The sequence below is a fragment of the Molothrus aeneus genome, chromosome 5 (genome assembly GCF_037042795.1).
Source record: "Molothrus aeneus isolate 106 chromosome 5, BPBGC_Maene_1.0, whole genome shotgun sequence".
NCBI classification, from domain to species: domain Eukaryota; kingdom Metazoa; phylum Chordata; class Aves; order Passeriformes; family Icteridae; genus Molothrus; species Molothrus aeneus.
The window spans coordinates 25,699,771-25,717,394 of NC_089650.1; the positions used below are offsets into that span (position 1 = coordinate 25,699,771).

A 17,624-nucleotide genomic window follows, 5' to 3' on the forward strand; every position below is an offset into this window, starting at 1 on the left:
CAAGTACATGTGTCTCTTTCTTGAGGTGCCTATACTTAAGAGTCTCAACTCTGTGGTGCCAATGAATTAAAATGGAGGGAAAGATCAAACTGACCCTGAGAAGGACTGGATTCAACAGCTGATGTCTTGCCTAGGATGCTTAGTAGTTTAATCTATATCTGAGGTCTTGCTGCAGTATCTTAGTAGAAAAGCTGAATTTTTATAATTACCAGACTGCGTTGGCATAGTGCAGAAAATGCTCAAAAGGATTCAAATCTCTACAGCCTACTCTGCTCCTGTATGATGCCTTACTCATGGAATGGCCTTGAAGTTTCCCAGCCTTTGAATATTGAAGAGCAGATTCTTGCCAAAGGGTATCTGGGATTACCTTTGACTTCTACCTGGAATAAACATCTCAGGTGTGTTAGTGAGATGCCTTACAGCTTCAATGTTTTTTTGAGGGGAGGTGCAGAGTAAATAGGTTATAGAGGAATTGTTGATGATGAAAGAAACACCTTCAGTTATTTGACTCCATCAGCATTTGCCAGGTGGTCTCAGACAAATCACCCAGGATCTTCCATTACCCCAGTAAAAAGTTTTGCTGACTCCCTCCATTCCCATATACTCTAAACTCTCTGCATGATAATTAGCATGGTATTCACAGTGTAGGTTCTTCTAGATATTGAGTAGCTCTGTAAAAAAACACAAGCAGAAGGTGTTTTGCTGTAACATACTGTACAAAAATGTTGGGGGCTGATTTTACGTAACTTAAAATGTTTTATGATGATTTAGTTCTAATTTAAGATTTCCATGAAGGATTCTCATGTGGATTTTAGAAGGAACAGTGAACTTGAAAGAGATGGTGAAAGTCTCTCCCCAAATACATTTTTGCTTTGGAATATACTGAAAACTTACTAAAACTCCCTCTGCCTGTTCTTTTACCCATTGGAACACCTGTGCTTCTGGCATATGCATATTTCTGATAAAAAGAGAATTGTTCCTGATGACTTTTGTTGCTATTACCAAATTCTAAGAGCTGTGAAGCTGCCTTAATCCTATTTTGTATGCTCGTTATGGGATTCTGTTTCTAAGCATTCATCAGAAACTCTTTCAAGATAGACTTAAATTGTCATCATAAGCTTTTGTTTAGCTTGCACAGCTATGACTGGTGGTGGTAATGAGGTTTTTTAGAGAAAGAACAAGAAGGAAACACCTGTAAACTGAGCCTATTTAAATAAGTAGATCATTTTATGTCTTCATGGTTTGTTTCTGTAAGTGAGGCAACCCAAAGGAGCAGGCTTTCTGGAGCCTGATGCATATATGCATCTGTCTTGTAAATGCTTTTTATTCGCTATGCTTTTTAAAGGTACTTTTTAAAAGAGCATAAAAGAGATCTATGACTTAAAGAGTAGAGTTCAGTTTGGTACCTTTAACATAGAGGGCTTATGTCTCACTTGTTAGTGGAGAGCCATTGGCACAGTCAGTGGAAGCCAGCATGGGATTCATCTGAGCAGCCATGAGATGTGGGTTGCACTAGGGTGGCCTGCATGCTCTTTGTGCTCTATTCACTATGGATTTTTTCTCCCAGATGGATCCCACCCAGGATCTATGGGGAAGAAATAAGGTCTTCTAGGTCTGCTTTATATTTTCCAGTAGGAAGATTCAATGACCAATCTATAGGCCATTAAACACAATATTTTCACCTGTTCAACAGGTTAAAATATTCTACATTGTTCCTGTCAATGTAGAATCTCTTTCCAACAGTCTTGCCTGTGGTATTGGGGAACGTGGGTCCTACTGTGCTCTGGGCTCATTGACAGCATGGCCTGCAAGTCTGACCTTGGTGCTGCTTTTGCAGACAGTTACTGACGAAACATGTGCATCGTTGTGATGCCAATGAAATCCCTACCCTTGCTTCCATGAGTGGGTTTTCAAATCACTATTGTGCTCTGAATGCTTCTTTTTGAATAGCAGGCTCCCTGTTACCCAGCCCTCCACTTTACATTTAAGACAGCAAGTAAACCTGACAATTCATGTGCAGTGAAGGGTTCCCAGCTTGCACTTGTGTTCATTGCACCAAGTGATTTTGCTGTCCCTTCTGAAACTCTGGACATGGATAGCATGGTCAGGCAGCTGGAGATCTTCGTGGCTCTCTGGAAAAAGGGGGGCTGGGGCTTTATCTCTGAGAGTTACCTATCTCATCATCTGTGGTGCTGTTCTTAAGAGCTCATGTTCACTGTTCTTGAAAGCTTGTATTTCAGCAGCACAAACATTACTATTAGTTCTCAACTGGGTTGTAGTGAAGTGTGTGTGTGAGCTGCTCCATAAAGTGCAGTGGTCTCCCTCCAAGGCCCAGGTGTCTTTTTTCAGACTAACATCAGCTGTGGCTATTCCCGGACTACATGCAAATTGGGTTTTTTTCCTAGAAGACAGATTGAGGGCATGTCTCTAGTATTTCCTCAGACTATGGGCTAGTGCTTTGACTTCCTGTCTACCTAGTGGTACCACATGTTTCAGGACTGCTGCTTCTCATCTACTGCTAATGCCCAGCTCCCTATTAATTGCCATTATAAGAGATATGTATGAGGATTCTTTTCTCTTAAAGTGCTTCTCACTTCCAAAAGGATGGCTCATCCATTTTAACTGTTGGGCCTGCTACTGTATGTAAACATATTTTTCTCTTGGCAACCACAGTTAAAATCTTTAAAAAATAAAATTAAAAACCCATCTCTCAACAACTTCTTTGTTATTAATAGCTTGGTGGCCCTGTGAGGTGCTGGGGACCCAGGAGTCACAGCAGGAACAATGGCAGGGATGGCATTCCTCATTTCTTCCCGTAGTATAGCTGGGAGAGCACTCGCACAGTTTGAAGGAGATGCCATTCATTCTCCTGCACTGGGAGGATTTCAGCCTGCATCCCAGCAGAGGGCACCAGTACCTGCAGGGATGAGGAAGCATCTCAGACTCCTACTGGCAGTCTTGTGCTCGGTGCAAAGAATGAGGCATTCGATACAGCAGGAATTCTTCTCATCACAGGATGAGACTTGCAGCAAGAAGGATTTGGGGTAGGATTTGAAGATGGAAATCTGATGTTTGGGTTAGCATTAGTGCTGAGTTATAAAAAAAATCACAAATGGATCATCAAGGTAGAAGGAAGGTGAAAGGCCACTTGTCTAGACATACCTGACTCTCCCACTGTCTGCTTGCTTCTGATTTAAAATAAACAAGCCAAAAACCCCAAAAAATCCTAAACCCCACAAAACTCAACCAACGAGCCCCCTACCTAAAAAAGAAAGAACTCCACCCCACATTACACATCCCCTCTGCAATACACAGAAAGGTGTATTGCATCAACAGAGGATTTCAAGAGCCTCTTGAAAGAAGGTTGCTTGACCCAGCCTTGCAACATGATGGCAGAGGACGCCTGCCATTTTGTCCAAATACAATCAGAAAGAAAGATACATTGGATATGACTTTTTTGTACTCTTAGTGAGCTCTCAATCCAGTAAGTAAAACTGCTAGCAGTGTTCTGGGAATTTAAACAGTTATTTTCTAAACTTTCCTGAATTTGAGCTGACCCTGTGATTGGTTTTATTCAGGAGCAGATTTGCCCCACGCTAACAGATTTCCTCATGTCCAAAAGCACGGCAGCATTCAGCAGATGTATTCCTTCAAGGCTATTGTTCTTTTTATCTGTATTGCTTTTGTGACCTTGAAGTTTCAGGAAGGCAGAGAAGGCTGACCAATAGAGAGCCCTGTGAGGGAGGGGACATAAGGGAAAAGGGAACTGGTTTGGGCTTGTATCCAATTATTACAATACATTTCTAGACTATTTTTTACTGAGGAAGTAAACATTGCTGTGTAAAGGTTAGATATAGACCCACCCATTCCTGGAAGTTATGTACAACTTGTTCTGAGTGGCATCAGTGATGGATCTGTTTTGTGTGTGTATACAATTCTGTGACTAATTACAGTATCATTTTGTGCCACAGCTTATTTAAAAAAGTCTTAGGTTGTTTCAAGAAATTCTTGTTAATTCTTGTTGTATACTGAGCATTTGGATCATGCCAATTGTTTTTAACAAACTGGTAAAGTGTAGATCTATTAGGCCACTACAATGGTTTAATCCCTGGGATACAGTCTGAGTCTTAAAGGCCATCATTAACCAATATTCTCCAAAATAAATTGTCAACTCCAGACTTTCAATATGCATTTTTCAAGTGCTTTCTTTTAAAGATATTGGTGAATGTGAATTTTTATGTTAGCTGGTTTGTGCCCTGAGTGGTGCAGTAGCAAAAGAAAAATCAAGAAAAATCTTCACTGTAATCCTTGGTAATCTATAAGGAAAATAATATAAATAAATAAATAATATAAAGTAGTAGAGATGAAAATATATTTTCACGAAGGCATTGTCAAGAGATACTTTAATATAGCTTCTGCCTTGTTTCTGCAATAGTCTTGTCTGAGGAATTATATTGGTTCCCCCTGGTATCAAAGCTCTGGCAACCCATTATGGCTAGAGCATTTGTTAAGCAGTCTCTACAGACATGACACTGTGGCAGCTGCAATGAAATGTGCTTTCTTTGTCACACAGACTAAACCAAGATGATAATAGGGATAAAGCTATTTTGTTTAGATCATTCTTCTCATGCTTTCCCCATAACTTTGAGTTTATATAAGGAAACACTTTCAATGTTTTGTATCAGACTATCTTGCCTTTCTGTTGAGAAAGATAAAATGATCTGTTGAGGTTGGTGTTGTGACTGAGTTGCCCAATTGTTTTTGTTGTGCTTCCAGAGAGCATTTAAGGTGTACAGATCTTATACTTGACTGAATGCAGTTTTCTTTCCTGAGTTTCTGCCTGTAAATCCCACTCAGTGAACTTCCTATTGAAACAGAATTAGCACAGCAGGTCAGGTTGCTGAGCACCTTTATCAAGCTGGAAAGTCAAATACAGGCCAATTCTTTCTCTGTACTCCCTGCTTTAAAAAGCAACAGTTGCTTCCAGCTTGCAGCATACACTAGATTTTCAAGAGCTTTTTTTCAGCTAGTTTTGCAAAAACTTGGAATTGTGAAAGGAATTTGAATGGGATGTATCAAAAAAAGGCATGAAACCTGGGAAAATATACTGAACAGTACATAGTGTATAGCACTGCTGTAAATGGAAAGATCTGGTTACATCTCCATTGATGTTTGACCACTTTTAAGAGAAAAAACTGAGTGATTATCAGCCATGGTCTCTTTGAAACTCCTAATAATAAACAATATATTTAGGAACCTTTTCTAACTAGGTGTTATTCTCATTTTGTGGCAAACTGTAAGTCATTCTGAAAAGCTTACAGCGATTCTATAACCTATTCTGAATTATTTTCTCTCTAATTCATCTTTATTTTAAGGGAGACAAGCAATTCCTTAGACTGTTTATTAACTTGTAGAAGTCAAAAAAATGCTGCTAAATTTCAAAGAAAACTTCATTATGCTTTGCTAATATAAGCTACTTTATACTGTACACTTGATGTTGTAATTATATGTGGAAAAGTAAACCGGATGTTGGGTTTTAAAAATAGAATTCAAATTCCATTTATCTCTTTTTCTTTTCTCTCAGGTGGAAAGACATGACATGAATACCCTGAGTCTACCACTTAACATCCGTCGTGGAGGTTCTGATACCAACCTGAACTTTGATGTACCAGATGGGGTCCTAGAATTTCACAAAGTCAAACTCAATGCAGATAGCTTGAAACAGAAAATCCTCAAGGTTACAGAGCAAATCAAGGTTGAACAAACAGCTCGAGATGGAAACGTGGCTGAGTATTTGAAACTGGTGAACAGTGCAGACAAGCAGCAGGCTGGGCGCATTAAGCAAGTCTTTGAGAAAAAGAACCAGAAATCTGCCCACTCCATTGCCCAGCTGCAGAAGAAATTGGAACAATATCACAAAAAGCTCAAGGATATTGAACAAAATGGGTCTTCCAAAGCTACCAAGGATACTTCCAAAGATAACTTGAAAGACGTTCAACATGGAAAGTCTCGTAGCACTGGGCACGGAGCAGAGAGCAGCAAGTCGGGTGTGCCGGGTGTATCTCTGACACCCCCTGTCTTTGTTTTCAGCAAGTCCAGAGAGTTTGCCAACCTGATCCGAAACAAATTTGGTAGTGCAGACAACATTGCTCATCTCAAAAATACCCTGGATGAATTTCGGCCAGAAACGAGTTCCAGAACCTATGGGGGCAGCGCCACCATTGTTGCCAAACCAAAATATGTTAGTGATGATGAATGCTCAAGTGGGACCTCTGGATCAGCAGACAGCAATGGGAATACTTCCTTTAGTCCTGCTGTGGCAAGCACCCTGGACAGCCAAGGAAAGCTTTCCATGATTTTGGAGGAACTAAGGGAAATCAAGGAGACACAGTCCCAATTAGCTGATGATATTGAGAATTTAAAAACCCAATTTAAAAGAGACTATGGCTTTATTTCTCAGATGCTACAAGAGGAAAGATTTAGGTATTTTTTTTAACTGTTCTCTTGAAATGACTCTTGAATGGGTATAGAAACTATTTGGAAAGTGTGTGTGAGAGAGAGATTTCAGAAGCAAGAGGAAAAAATAATTCCAATCAATATCTAGTACCAACATGTTTAATTCCTTCCAACAACTGAAAACACACATAGAATATTTATATTTTCTATTAAATGGTGTAGTGCCCTTTGCTTTTTGTCAAAGGCTGGTCAGAAAACTCTCTCCTCTGTCATAGCTTTTATGTGAATTATGTGAGTACTGCGTATAGGAGATGCCAATGGTTTTGTAAGTGGTGGAAGGATTCTCATCTAATGTGACTCAGAAAAGCTAATCAGTCTGTGGTGTAGCAGAACTGACTGATAAGTATACCCTTGACTCCTGAGTACCTTGTCCAAATACTTCTCACACACATTGCTATCTCCTGGATGCAATATCACCTTGTACCCTGGTGTAACACACACTGGGAGATGTAGTTTGAAGGGCTGAAGCACAGCTTCATCTTGCATTAGTTACATGACAATTAATTCCTTTATCATCCTCTGTGAGAAGTGGATGATGTGTTCTACAGAGGGCTTTCACCTGTTGTACCTATATCCCATTTTTCCTATGGCTTATTAAGGTGACAGTCAATTCTTGAAGTATTTACTATGCCAGTGGGCAAAATCTTGGTATGAAGGGCAATATTTCATGTCTCCCTTGCTTATCGTTCTTGAAATACAATGAAAGGCTGATATCATGTGGTAATATAAGGGGGAAAGAACAATGAAAGGCCTGCTGAACTTCTGACTTGGTTTCAGGAGAAGGCAGAGTGGCCTTTTCTGACAGCTCTCGGCCAGTAAAATCTCAAGCTTCCTGCTACCCATTTCTAGACAATTTTCCCTCCATCATTTTTATGCTGGCTGCTATGTTTGCCTGTTTTTGTGTTAAATCGAGTGACAAATTCACAAAAAAAAATTTCTAGTTTGCTGGTGGTTTACTTGAACTGCTTTACCATGTAGAAACATGCCAGAACAGACTGTACATAAATGGCAGAACCCTGCAGTTGTGTATGAGAGAGAACATATTTTTCCTGTCATTACTGGTGAGCTATTAACTGGCTCAAACTTACTTATGAAGCCATATCTTCTTGGCTAAATGAAGAGTGAAAAATGTGAGTTGGATATCCCTAGGCACTGTTTATATTTCATAAAATTTGCCAATGATGTACAAATATTTGCTTTTTAGCACCTACTGCCAGCAAGAAACACTCAGAAAAGGCTTTCTGATTGCTGAAGAAATGTTTATGGAAAGTTTGCAAAGTTTTTACTGATTTCTATATGTGCTTTGTAATGCCAGTCAGATGAATTCACCATATGCTGAGAAATTGCCTTTTAAAATGTGCAATTGTTTTCATGATTTGCATTACTTGAATAGAAGGCACTAAATTTAGACTTCTTTTCCTAATAAGATATGAAAGATTGGAAGACCAGTTAAATGACCTCACTGACCTTCATCAACATGAGACAGCAAACTTGAAACAAGAGCTAGCCAGCATAGAGGAGAAGGTGGCGTATCAGGCCTATGAGCGATCACGAGATGTTCAGGTACTTATTTTCCTTATCCTAATCTTCTAACATTTCGTGGAGATCTTGTTCCGTGAAACACTTGCATTTTTCTGCATATTTTAAAATAAGGAATGTTGGAAAATATGTAAGCTTTGAACATGTTTGTAAGCTTAAGAACATGTTTTCTCTGTTTTAAGGGGAAAACCCAGCACATTGAATCAGTGGCAGTCTCCATTTGTTTCCCTGGATTCAGGATTTTTTCCTGCTGAAACTGATGATATGGCCCAGGCAGACTTGTGGTGGAAAAGTGGCCTATTTTAATTTCTTTCAGAGAGGAGGAAGGAATCAAGTCTCCTTGTATTGTATGACATAACACTTCTTACCATGTCCTGACATAAACTTGCTCAGACTTTGAGCTTAGGGTAAAAAGTAAGAGAAATAGACTTGTAGATTTGCCAGTTATAATTAAAGAGTTTTAAGCCATAGTCACAACAACCTCTATAATCAAAGCTGTGGTGTGTTTTCACCTTAGTGATCAGTTGTAGTCATGTCTGACTTCAATCAAAAACCAGAATTAATGTCTACAAGTATGTCCTGACAGCATGTAGTTACATGTATATTTTATACAACTCAAGCACTTACATAATGCATAATATTTCCACTCAAAGTCTGAGGAAGTGTAAAAAGTGGTGAAAACACAGTTGTGCCTTACCTATTCATGAACAACTGAGGAATGCTCAAAGCCTGTCTACATATTGGCCCACATGCTAAAAGAACCTAAAACCTGACCCGTATACACCTGTGCTCATATTTCCAAACAGAGAGAGTGCAGGCAGTAGAATGATCACAGTTTCCTAAATGTGAATTAGGAAGCTCCTGGGAACAGAGTGGGAAAGGGATGGTACTGAATCTAAGCATATCATAGGTTTCATTGTAGGTTTAAACAAGAGAGGTGTCTCACAGATTTAAAGAAAAGAGGACTCCTTTCTGTGAAGGCATCTTGAGGATGTAAAAATGTAATGAAACCTGAGTTGTCCAACAGAGGGGCTGTGAAATATTCCCTAACTCATTAGCAGAATCCTGGAAGGGTGTCAGAGACTCCTTAATGAAGTGCTATGTTGACGCAGCCTTGTTTCTTTAATCTCTGTACAGTTGGGCCCATTTAAATCTATCTCTCTGGGGCTTTGGAAAATTAGCTAAAATAGAGTAAAAGGATTTAAGCTCTGGATATTTTGAGTAACAGCCTAACTGTCACTAAAGGATGTGCAGATAGTTTTAAAGACATGTTCAGCCTCTCAATGCAGAGCTGCAGGTATCAGACTTTTGCAGCTGGAATTCCTCTAAAGCAGCACAAGACAATTTGAGGATAACTTACACTCAGAGTGGAAGAAAGAGCAGGGAAGTTCATTAGTGTGTAGTGGAGAACATGCCTGAGCCATAACAGCCTTTGTGCCACCCATTAAGAACTGTAGTAACAATCTTCTATATTGTTACTACTTCCTAGAGCAGTGAAAGGAAGCAGCCTTGTGTACGGCACTGTGCCACACTCTCTGTGGTGACCTTGGTGCCTGGCTAGTCACTTGGTGAGCCAGTTCAGTGTTTCAGTGCTGAAACAATGAAGAACTGACCCAGCAAGGGATAGCTGATAACTCTGGGTGTTTATACACTGAGGTTTGGTTTGAAACAGCTTACTGTGTGACCAGGTGAACAACCTTGCTAGTGCAAGGAGCATACCTGGAGTTTGAGAGTGTACAAGAAAGTAGGGATGCTGGCGCGTTGGTTTTCTTTGTCACATAGTGGTAAAAGATTCTGTCAAGTTGATCAATCTCATGAAAATTACAGCTCTGCACCACGTTATGCCATGATGCCCAAATCCCAACTCCTGCAAAAAGCTGGCATTTTGGCAAATAAGTGAAGCAGTTGGAAGCCTTTCTGTTTTGATTTGGGAGGGTTTAAGCATGGGGGTAGTGTCTTTAGGAAGCATTTTAGTCAAAGACCACTTTTAGTTCATCCTCCAGCAGAAGAGAAAGGTCTGCTTTCTTTAGAACAAATTGTGAAGCGGAATAGATCATGTGGGAGAGAATCCCATAAAAGCATCTCCACAGGTTGTTCCACTGTCTTCACACTGACAGAGGGAGGCCAGATCTCACAAAGAGCTCAAGCCCAACACTGTAGGATGGGCAGCTTTGAGAGCAAAATCTGTGTAGACCACCGAGGCAGTGTAAACTAAGTGCTGCTACATGTTGCAAAGTAGAGTTAATTAGTATCACAGCAAGCCCTCCCTATATGTTTTCTATAGAATATACAAAGAAACTAATTTTCTTGCTGTTTTGAGTTAATTTTCTTGCTGTTTTGAGTCTTGCTGTTGAGTCTTGCAGTGATAGTTTCTATGGCAACAGCTTTACTAATACTTTATATCAACAGTATATATAGGAAACAACTGTCATGAACATTAAAGTTATGATACTTTTGCTTGAGCATGAAAAAAGAACAAACCTACGTTTTGGACAGGTTGTTAGCCTTGATTATGCCTGGGCAAACAGTGACACACTCATTCAGACATATATGTGCATTTATTTTTTTAAAAGTTGGTGGTTCATTGAAATTTTACCAGTCAATAATAAATTACACTTCTAATCTAGCTGATGGATGGCTCTGCAGCTAAAATGTGAAGAAAGGTTGAAGGGAAATATGGCTGCCCTAATTCTTGTTTTCTGTCTCCAGGAAGCCTTGGAATCATGCCAGACCCGGGTTTCCAAACTGGAGCTCCATCAGCAAGAGCAGCAAGCACAGCAGTCTGAAACAGTTAATGCCAAAGTGCTCCTGGGGAAGTGTATAAATGTTATCCTGGCCTTCATGACTGTCATCTTAGTCTGTGTTTCTACTATTGCAAAGTTCATTGCTCCTATGATGAAGAGCCGCTTTCATATCATCTGCACTTTTTTTGCAGTGACGCTGCTGGCAATATTTTGTAAAAACTGGGATCATATCATTTGTGCTATAGAAAGAATGATTATACCAAGATGAAGCTATTGGACTGGCTGGTCTTTTCTTTTTTCTTTTTTTTTCTTTCTTTTTCCCTTTTTTCTTCCCCTCCCTGTTTTTAAGCACTGTGTGTATACAAATTCTGGTGTAAATATATAAAAGTATACTTGTTGGCAGTCAGTTGCCTGTTCAATCTGATTTTGTCTAACTGGCTGTATCTGTGATGAACTGCTCACTTAAGTCAGTCTTCTGCCTTAATCCAAAAGGTTTTCCACTTTCCAAACCCATACCCACAAAAGATGGTATGATGGTCTGGGAGGGATCCCAGCAACTGCAAGTGTCAGGTGTGCTTTTTACTAGGCTGGAGCACAAACAGTGTGATCAAGAGGGAGTGCCATAATGTGTATCAGCTCTGCTAGACTGATAGTTAATTTCCTCTCTGAATCCAACTAGAATGATAAACCAAACTATGCAGTCATGTGTATTGATAGTTCTAGATTCTAAATTAATGGTGAACATTACATGGGATTTTGAGTTTTCAAGACTAACAAAACTTGATGCTTCTGCTAGTAACTTATTGCACAGAGTTTATTGTTTGTAAATGAGACCAGTGATGACTATTGACCACAGTTAGCAGTTGTTCTGTCCTGGCACTGTTCCTTACCGCATTCGGGAAACACATACTTGTGGCATAAGACTTCCAAAGATCCCCAGGAAACTTTGCAAAGGAGTTAAAAAGCAAGTAACTGGTAGATAAGTTGGCATCTACACCAAAGCACTCACTTGTTCAAGCCCTGCAACCTGCAAGGGGAAAGAAGTACAGGGAACAGCAACATTGAGGTTAGCCTTTGTTAGCACTGAATTGTTGGGGTGTTCTGACTGAAACAAAGCATACAGGTGGTGGGACCCTGGGTACTGTGGGTTTCTTTTTTCTGTCTGATTGAAGAATGTGGCAGAAACATGAGGGAACAGCTTCTTAGGGGGAGCAGGGAGTTAAACTTCTGTAAATATAGGAACTGTAGACACTCTCAACAAACATTCCTGAAAATAATGAATTAACAGGCAGTATCACTACTAGGAGACAGGGTTGGGTTTGTTTTCCCACTGGAATTTATTTTGCTTGATTTAATAAGTGCAAAAAAATTTCCCTGAAATCAGCTTGGCTTTCAGCCATGATGTAAAACAAGATCTTTATTAAAAATAAACAAACAAACAAAAAATCCACAAAACCACCACAACCAGAATTCTTCACTCTCCATTAAGTGAAAAAACAGTGTCTCCAATTATTTGATGTTCAGTGTTAGTAACTGTGAAAATAATTGTCATTACATATTTTCAGTTGCAGTATCTTTTATGCTGGGATTATGGGAGGGAGGGAGGGCACAGTTTGATGTGTATATTTCTTTTTAATCAAGTGCAATAGTTGGTGTAGAATTTGTGAAGACTTTATTCTGAGGAAAGGGAGTGGGTGAGGGGAAGGCAGGGAAGAACTCTGACAGTCAGATAAACAGTGAATGGCTTCAGGAACTAAGGAAAGGACAGAATTAACTTAATAAATAATGATATAACTCAATGTTTAGAAAATTCAATTAAAATACTTAGAAATATTTAAAGAATTCTTTATATGTCCTAAGTCTTTGCACAGAGAATCAGGAAGGACTGTGCTGGTTTGCAGTCACTGAAAATGGATCAGATCAGGCACACCCATGTTATCTTAACCCAACCCTACCTCATCTCAAGTGGGAAGTGGAGTGGAAACCAAAACCAAACAAACAAGAACCCAAACAAGACCAAAAACTGGTTCTGATCCTAAGAATGCTGTGACTCTTCATGGTGTTTTCTTGCCATCTTTATTATAATCTCCATTCTTCTCTTCAGCTTGCACAGCCAACTTCTGCATTGGCCTCTTGAAAAAATAGTTAGTCTAGCATTTTGTTAAATGGGTTCAGAAAGGTAGACGTTCAAGAAAGGAATACCATGTGTTAATAATGTTTACATAAGAAAAACTCCTTTGCCTATTGCATGATTATACATTTATATAAACCTCCCATTGCTATTTTATGTACTTGAAATGTTACATCAGGCAGCCTCAAGGACAGGCAGGAAAAAGGTTAATATTTTTCTTATAACAAAGGATGTTGGTGTGGTAATTCACATTCCCTTCACACCTGGGAATCTGAAGGCTTCTGCTCTAAGGGCATCCTTTTACAACTCTGGGAGATAACCTCAGTACAAAATGAAAGTAAAATCTAAAATTTGTGTCTACAAAAGATTGCTCACTGTCTTGACAGAATCTGACAGGGCCTACATTCTAAATTGGAAACAGGAAGATCTTGCACTTCAATCTTGGCTTTACATGTGGCAGAAGACATAGAAAAAGCTATAAAGGTTGCATAATGTTAGTTATATAAATTAAAACAACCTAATTAGTGAATGGGTGCATCTCTTTTCTAGGTTTTTTTCTCTGTTGGGTTTAAATCACTGAAGGATGTGACACACATCAAGAAATAATAAAAAATGTAAAGTGAGGAGCAAAAGCCTGCTTTTCAGTGGAGCTGTTGTAGTTTTGCACAGAGTGAGACTGTAGTGCCAGGAACTCTGCCATGTGGAAGGTCACCCAAGGAGGGAGGTCTCCCATCCTGCTTTCACCATCACATTTCCTACTGTGTGCTAACTACTGGTATGTGGCAACATCTTCCATATGCCATGTTAGCTCACTAGACTGGAAGAAAAACCTGGTGAAAGAGGTAGATGGTTCTCCACATCTGGAGACTTGAAGGGCTGGTAGAAAGGTCTCATGAGTATGAAGCTGGGATTTTAAGGGAGATGAGACTTTTTCTTGTTGCAGTGAATCATCAGCTGTCCCTAAAACTGGGCTCCAGGCAGACTCTCTGCAGATTGTTGAGGCAGCTTCAGTGTAGAAAAGTCCTTCCTAACTTTTTCCTAGAGGGAACAAACAGCCCCAGCATGTGGTGGGGCAAGCTAGCCAGCTGTGCCCATACTCAGGATCAAGAGAAGGCTGGTGCCTGAGCTAGCCTGGGCTGATGCCTCTGCCCTTAGCTTCAGTATGGGCACCACTTCCCCCCTTTAGGCTGGGATTGTGTATTTTACATATTAGTGTGTGTATCTGGCCTGCAGTCTGAGCTCTGCTTCCTGTGAAAGCATGCCTAGGCCAACCCAAAGAACTGCAGTACTCCTCATGAGAACTCTGTTCAGCTTCTCAGTCAATTAACCATGTTCTGTCAGGATACCATTTGCTTTTATATTCTCATACAACACACCAGGCATTCTTAGGATACTCCTTACACCTACTCATCATAAGCCTCTAAAACACTCCCACTCAACAAAAAATTGCCAGACAGTGTCTTTTCTGCTTGGTGCTGCTTGGCAGGCAAGTATTTCCCTTCATTTTGGTAGTAGTTCTCTGATGGAAAAGCTCTTCAGTAAGTTGTTAATACCTGTTCTATAGGCTTTTGGCAGGTTTTGTTTGGAGGTTTCTGGAGATTTAGTTTCTTATGAAAATTAGCACAATTTTCCTGATTTCTCCTATTTCAGCATTGAGGACTACATGAGGTTTCCCCAGAAATTGTTTAATGGATCCCTCTGCTAGCTTCAATTCCATTATTGTTGAAAGTCCAATTAGTGATTGGCAGGAGTGATCAAGACCCAGTTTAAATTCCTTCTTCTTTCTGCTTTACATTATATGCATTCATGCAACTTCTCATTTGATTGCACTCCTGTGATGTCTATTTGCTCTGAATTCTTAGAGAGGCACTAAAAATTTCACTGCATTTTATTTTAATTTCAAAATGTTTGTGTTAAGCAGTGCCTCTGCTGCAGGACATCTATCAATATAGATCTGATGTCTGCACTCCAGAAAGGGTATTTAAAAGCCAATGGTTTTCTGTGAACACATAATGACTGCTTATCTGGGGAATAGCAATGCAAAAGGTGAAGACAATTTGCTGTAGGAAAGATACGTGATCCACTCACCCAGGAGGTGAAGCTAGACAAATCCAGTGTAAGCATAAGGTTCAGTTTTGCAATCATAAGGGTTACCAGCTAATTATTAGCTACTGAATGACATAATAAACAAGGACTCCAGCATTTGAAGTTGAATTAGTTCAGGCTTATGATTGATACAAAGTAATAACAACTAGTGCTTTCTGAAATCAAAATCATTGAACAAGAAATTCAGGAACAAAACAAGAAAACACAGAAGCTTGTAGTTCACAAGAGCCAATTTTCTTGTTTGGTTGTTTTTGTTTTGGGAAACCAAGTCCCTTTCCACTGTGACTGAGACATTTTACTGCTGGATTCAATGATACAACATAAGATAAACAGAGATTAACGTAATTAAACACTTTAATTTTCATAGCAGAATTTAATCTCTTCTAAAAGTCCATCTAGGACTAGCAATCAGGCAAATTTATTCTCTGCTATTTTTAATCAACCAAATATATATCTGCTTTCTTCATTCCCCATCATGCCAGAACATGGCCTTTAAGTACAGGAGATTATAAAGGGCTTGTTTTCAGATAAAGTTGGAATGGTCTCTCTGATGCTAGCCCTGCACAAAGTGTCAGACAATTTTACATTGCAACAGTGAAAGACTAAGTAAAGTTTTATTTTAGTCAATGAAATCACTTCTTTTCCCTGAAAAAGCCAACTGAGAGGATGCTGTATATAGGGACTGCATGAGGCCAAATCAAACTGTCTTGTACGGTTGATTTGCTCTACGTTTAGCATATTAAGTTGTACTGTTGTTGGAAAGTTTTGCACAAAGCCACCTTTCCTTTTTACCCAGGGAACCTGGGTCTGGTAGTATCAAGGTGTACCAAAAATTGTCTGCTTTTCTTGACTAAAGTTAATTGTCTTGGTGTGTGACCTGCAATGTTTCTCATAGTATTTCCATTTTGTGCAGCACTGTGGAAAGATTCAACTATGAAAATGTAATTTTTGTATATTTGGTTGTGTAGTCATGACTGCCTCTAAGGTGCCATTAACATTTTTTAAAATAAAAATATTTACATTTATTTGATGATGAATATTGTCTCTTAAACTTTCTGTCTGATCACTCAAACCCTTATCAATTTTCCTTTCTCAGTACAAATTATTCAATTGACAGTGATAAAGTTGATCCATTGAGCACAAGACCCAGTTTTAATATACTGACAAATCTGAGCATTCTGCTCTGCTGCAATTTTGACCAAAACCTGAGTTTCACCTACAGTTGTGACATGGCAAAACTGTAAACATCAAACTAGGTATCATCATTGCTTTTATCCAAAGCTTGTGTGAAATTTGCCTTGCAAATGTTGTGCTATTGTGCCAAGCGACTGGACTTACTTTGGATTTTTTTTTTTTTTGAAAATTTAGAATTAGAAACTTAAGAAGTATTTTTATGTTATTTTCAGAAACCTTGGTCACGTGTCCCAAAAAAATAACATAGCTGATAAAAAGCAAAACATTTCCCTTTATTATTTGTAAAGCAGAGGTCTTGTCAGCTGGCACTGGCAGCCACCGGCAATGATGTTATTTTTATTCCACGAGTAGAGCAGAAACAGTGCCATAACAGATTGCTTTGCAATCACACTGTACTTCCTATTTTCTCCTATTTGATGAAATGGCACAGGGGCTGCTGTGTCACCTGCAGACTTTCCAAGATCTTGTCATGCTGAGTTTCACATGTGTTCCTGGAACTTGTTCTATATTAAGGCTAATTCCATTCACAAACAGCAGCTTCTCTCAGAACCACTAATGACTTTGCCCATTTCTGGCATGGGCTGAATAATCCCTGCTAACCAGGCAAACCAGACATAAAAAAATTCACCTCACTCACCATCAGTTCTCAGAGTTGCTCAAAACTCTGGCTTTGCACAGGGCAAAAGCACACCCTGGTAACTGCTTTAACACCCACAATTAGAAAGGCAAAGAGTAAAATAGAACAGTTCTGTTTAACAGCACAGAAAGAGAAGTATCACTTGTCACCAAGAGGCAGCCACTGTGCAGTGTTAGCGATCACTGGATGAAACAAATAGCCCTTAACAGCAGTGTACTCTGAAAATATTTTGTGTTGGTGCCCCAAATAACTGCAAGAACCAAAGTTGTGTGACTGTGCCAGAATTAGCTGAAGGCACCCAAGATTTCATCTGCTGTTATGCTGCAACTAATTTTGCAACATCCAGAACTGCTCTGAACTAGCTGGCTGAGGCAGTGGTAGCAGAGCAGTTTATAAACTTAGTGATAAATTCTTCCTGAAGGTGTGTGCTTATTTCTCTGCTTGTGCTGCTGCAGAAGGTGCAGCAGTCAAATGGCAGGTCCTGCCTCCCCTGGCAATTGGCACTGCACTGATGTAATTGAAAGGAGAAATTTCCACACTGTAGCCCCTTCAATTCCTGTTTGGACTGTGACTTAGGTGACAAATCATTAGTTTTGTGAAGTTGTCTAGTGGATCGATGCTATGTCACCTTTTATGTGTAGCTGACCAGATTCAGACAGAAGTAAAGTGGAAAGGCTGAACTACTGGACAGGCTGGTGCTAGACATTTGTGGGGTTCTGCAGGACTCCATCCTCTGCCCAGTTCTCTTCAACCTAAT

The 17,624-nt window shown here is 39.6% G+C and overlaps 1 protein-coding gene across 2 annotated transcripts in view; it reads left to right on the top strand.

The window, feature by feature from the left end:
- The window catches only part of TMCC3 (transmembrane and coiled-coil domain family 3), a 132,848-nt gene extending 116,775 nt beyond the window's left edge, over positions 1–16,073 (top strand). For both annotated transcript variants that reach the window (XM_066550149.1, XM_066550148.1), the window contains exons 2-4: positions 5,585–6,483; positions 7,944–8,079; positions 10,765–16,073. In XM_066550149.1, the coding sequence (XP_066406246.1) occupies positions 5,585–6,483; positions 7,944–8,079; positions 10,765–11,067 (1,338 nt within the window). In that variant the 3' untranslated portion in view covers positions 11,068–16,073. The remainder of the gene's footprint in view (positions 1–5,584; positions 6,484–7,943; positions 8,080–10,764) is intronic.
- The last annotated feature ends 1,551 nt before the right edge of the window (positions 16,074–17,624 follow it).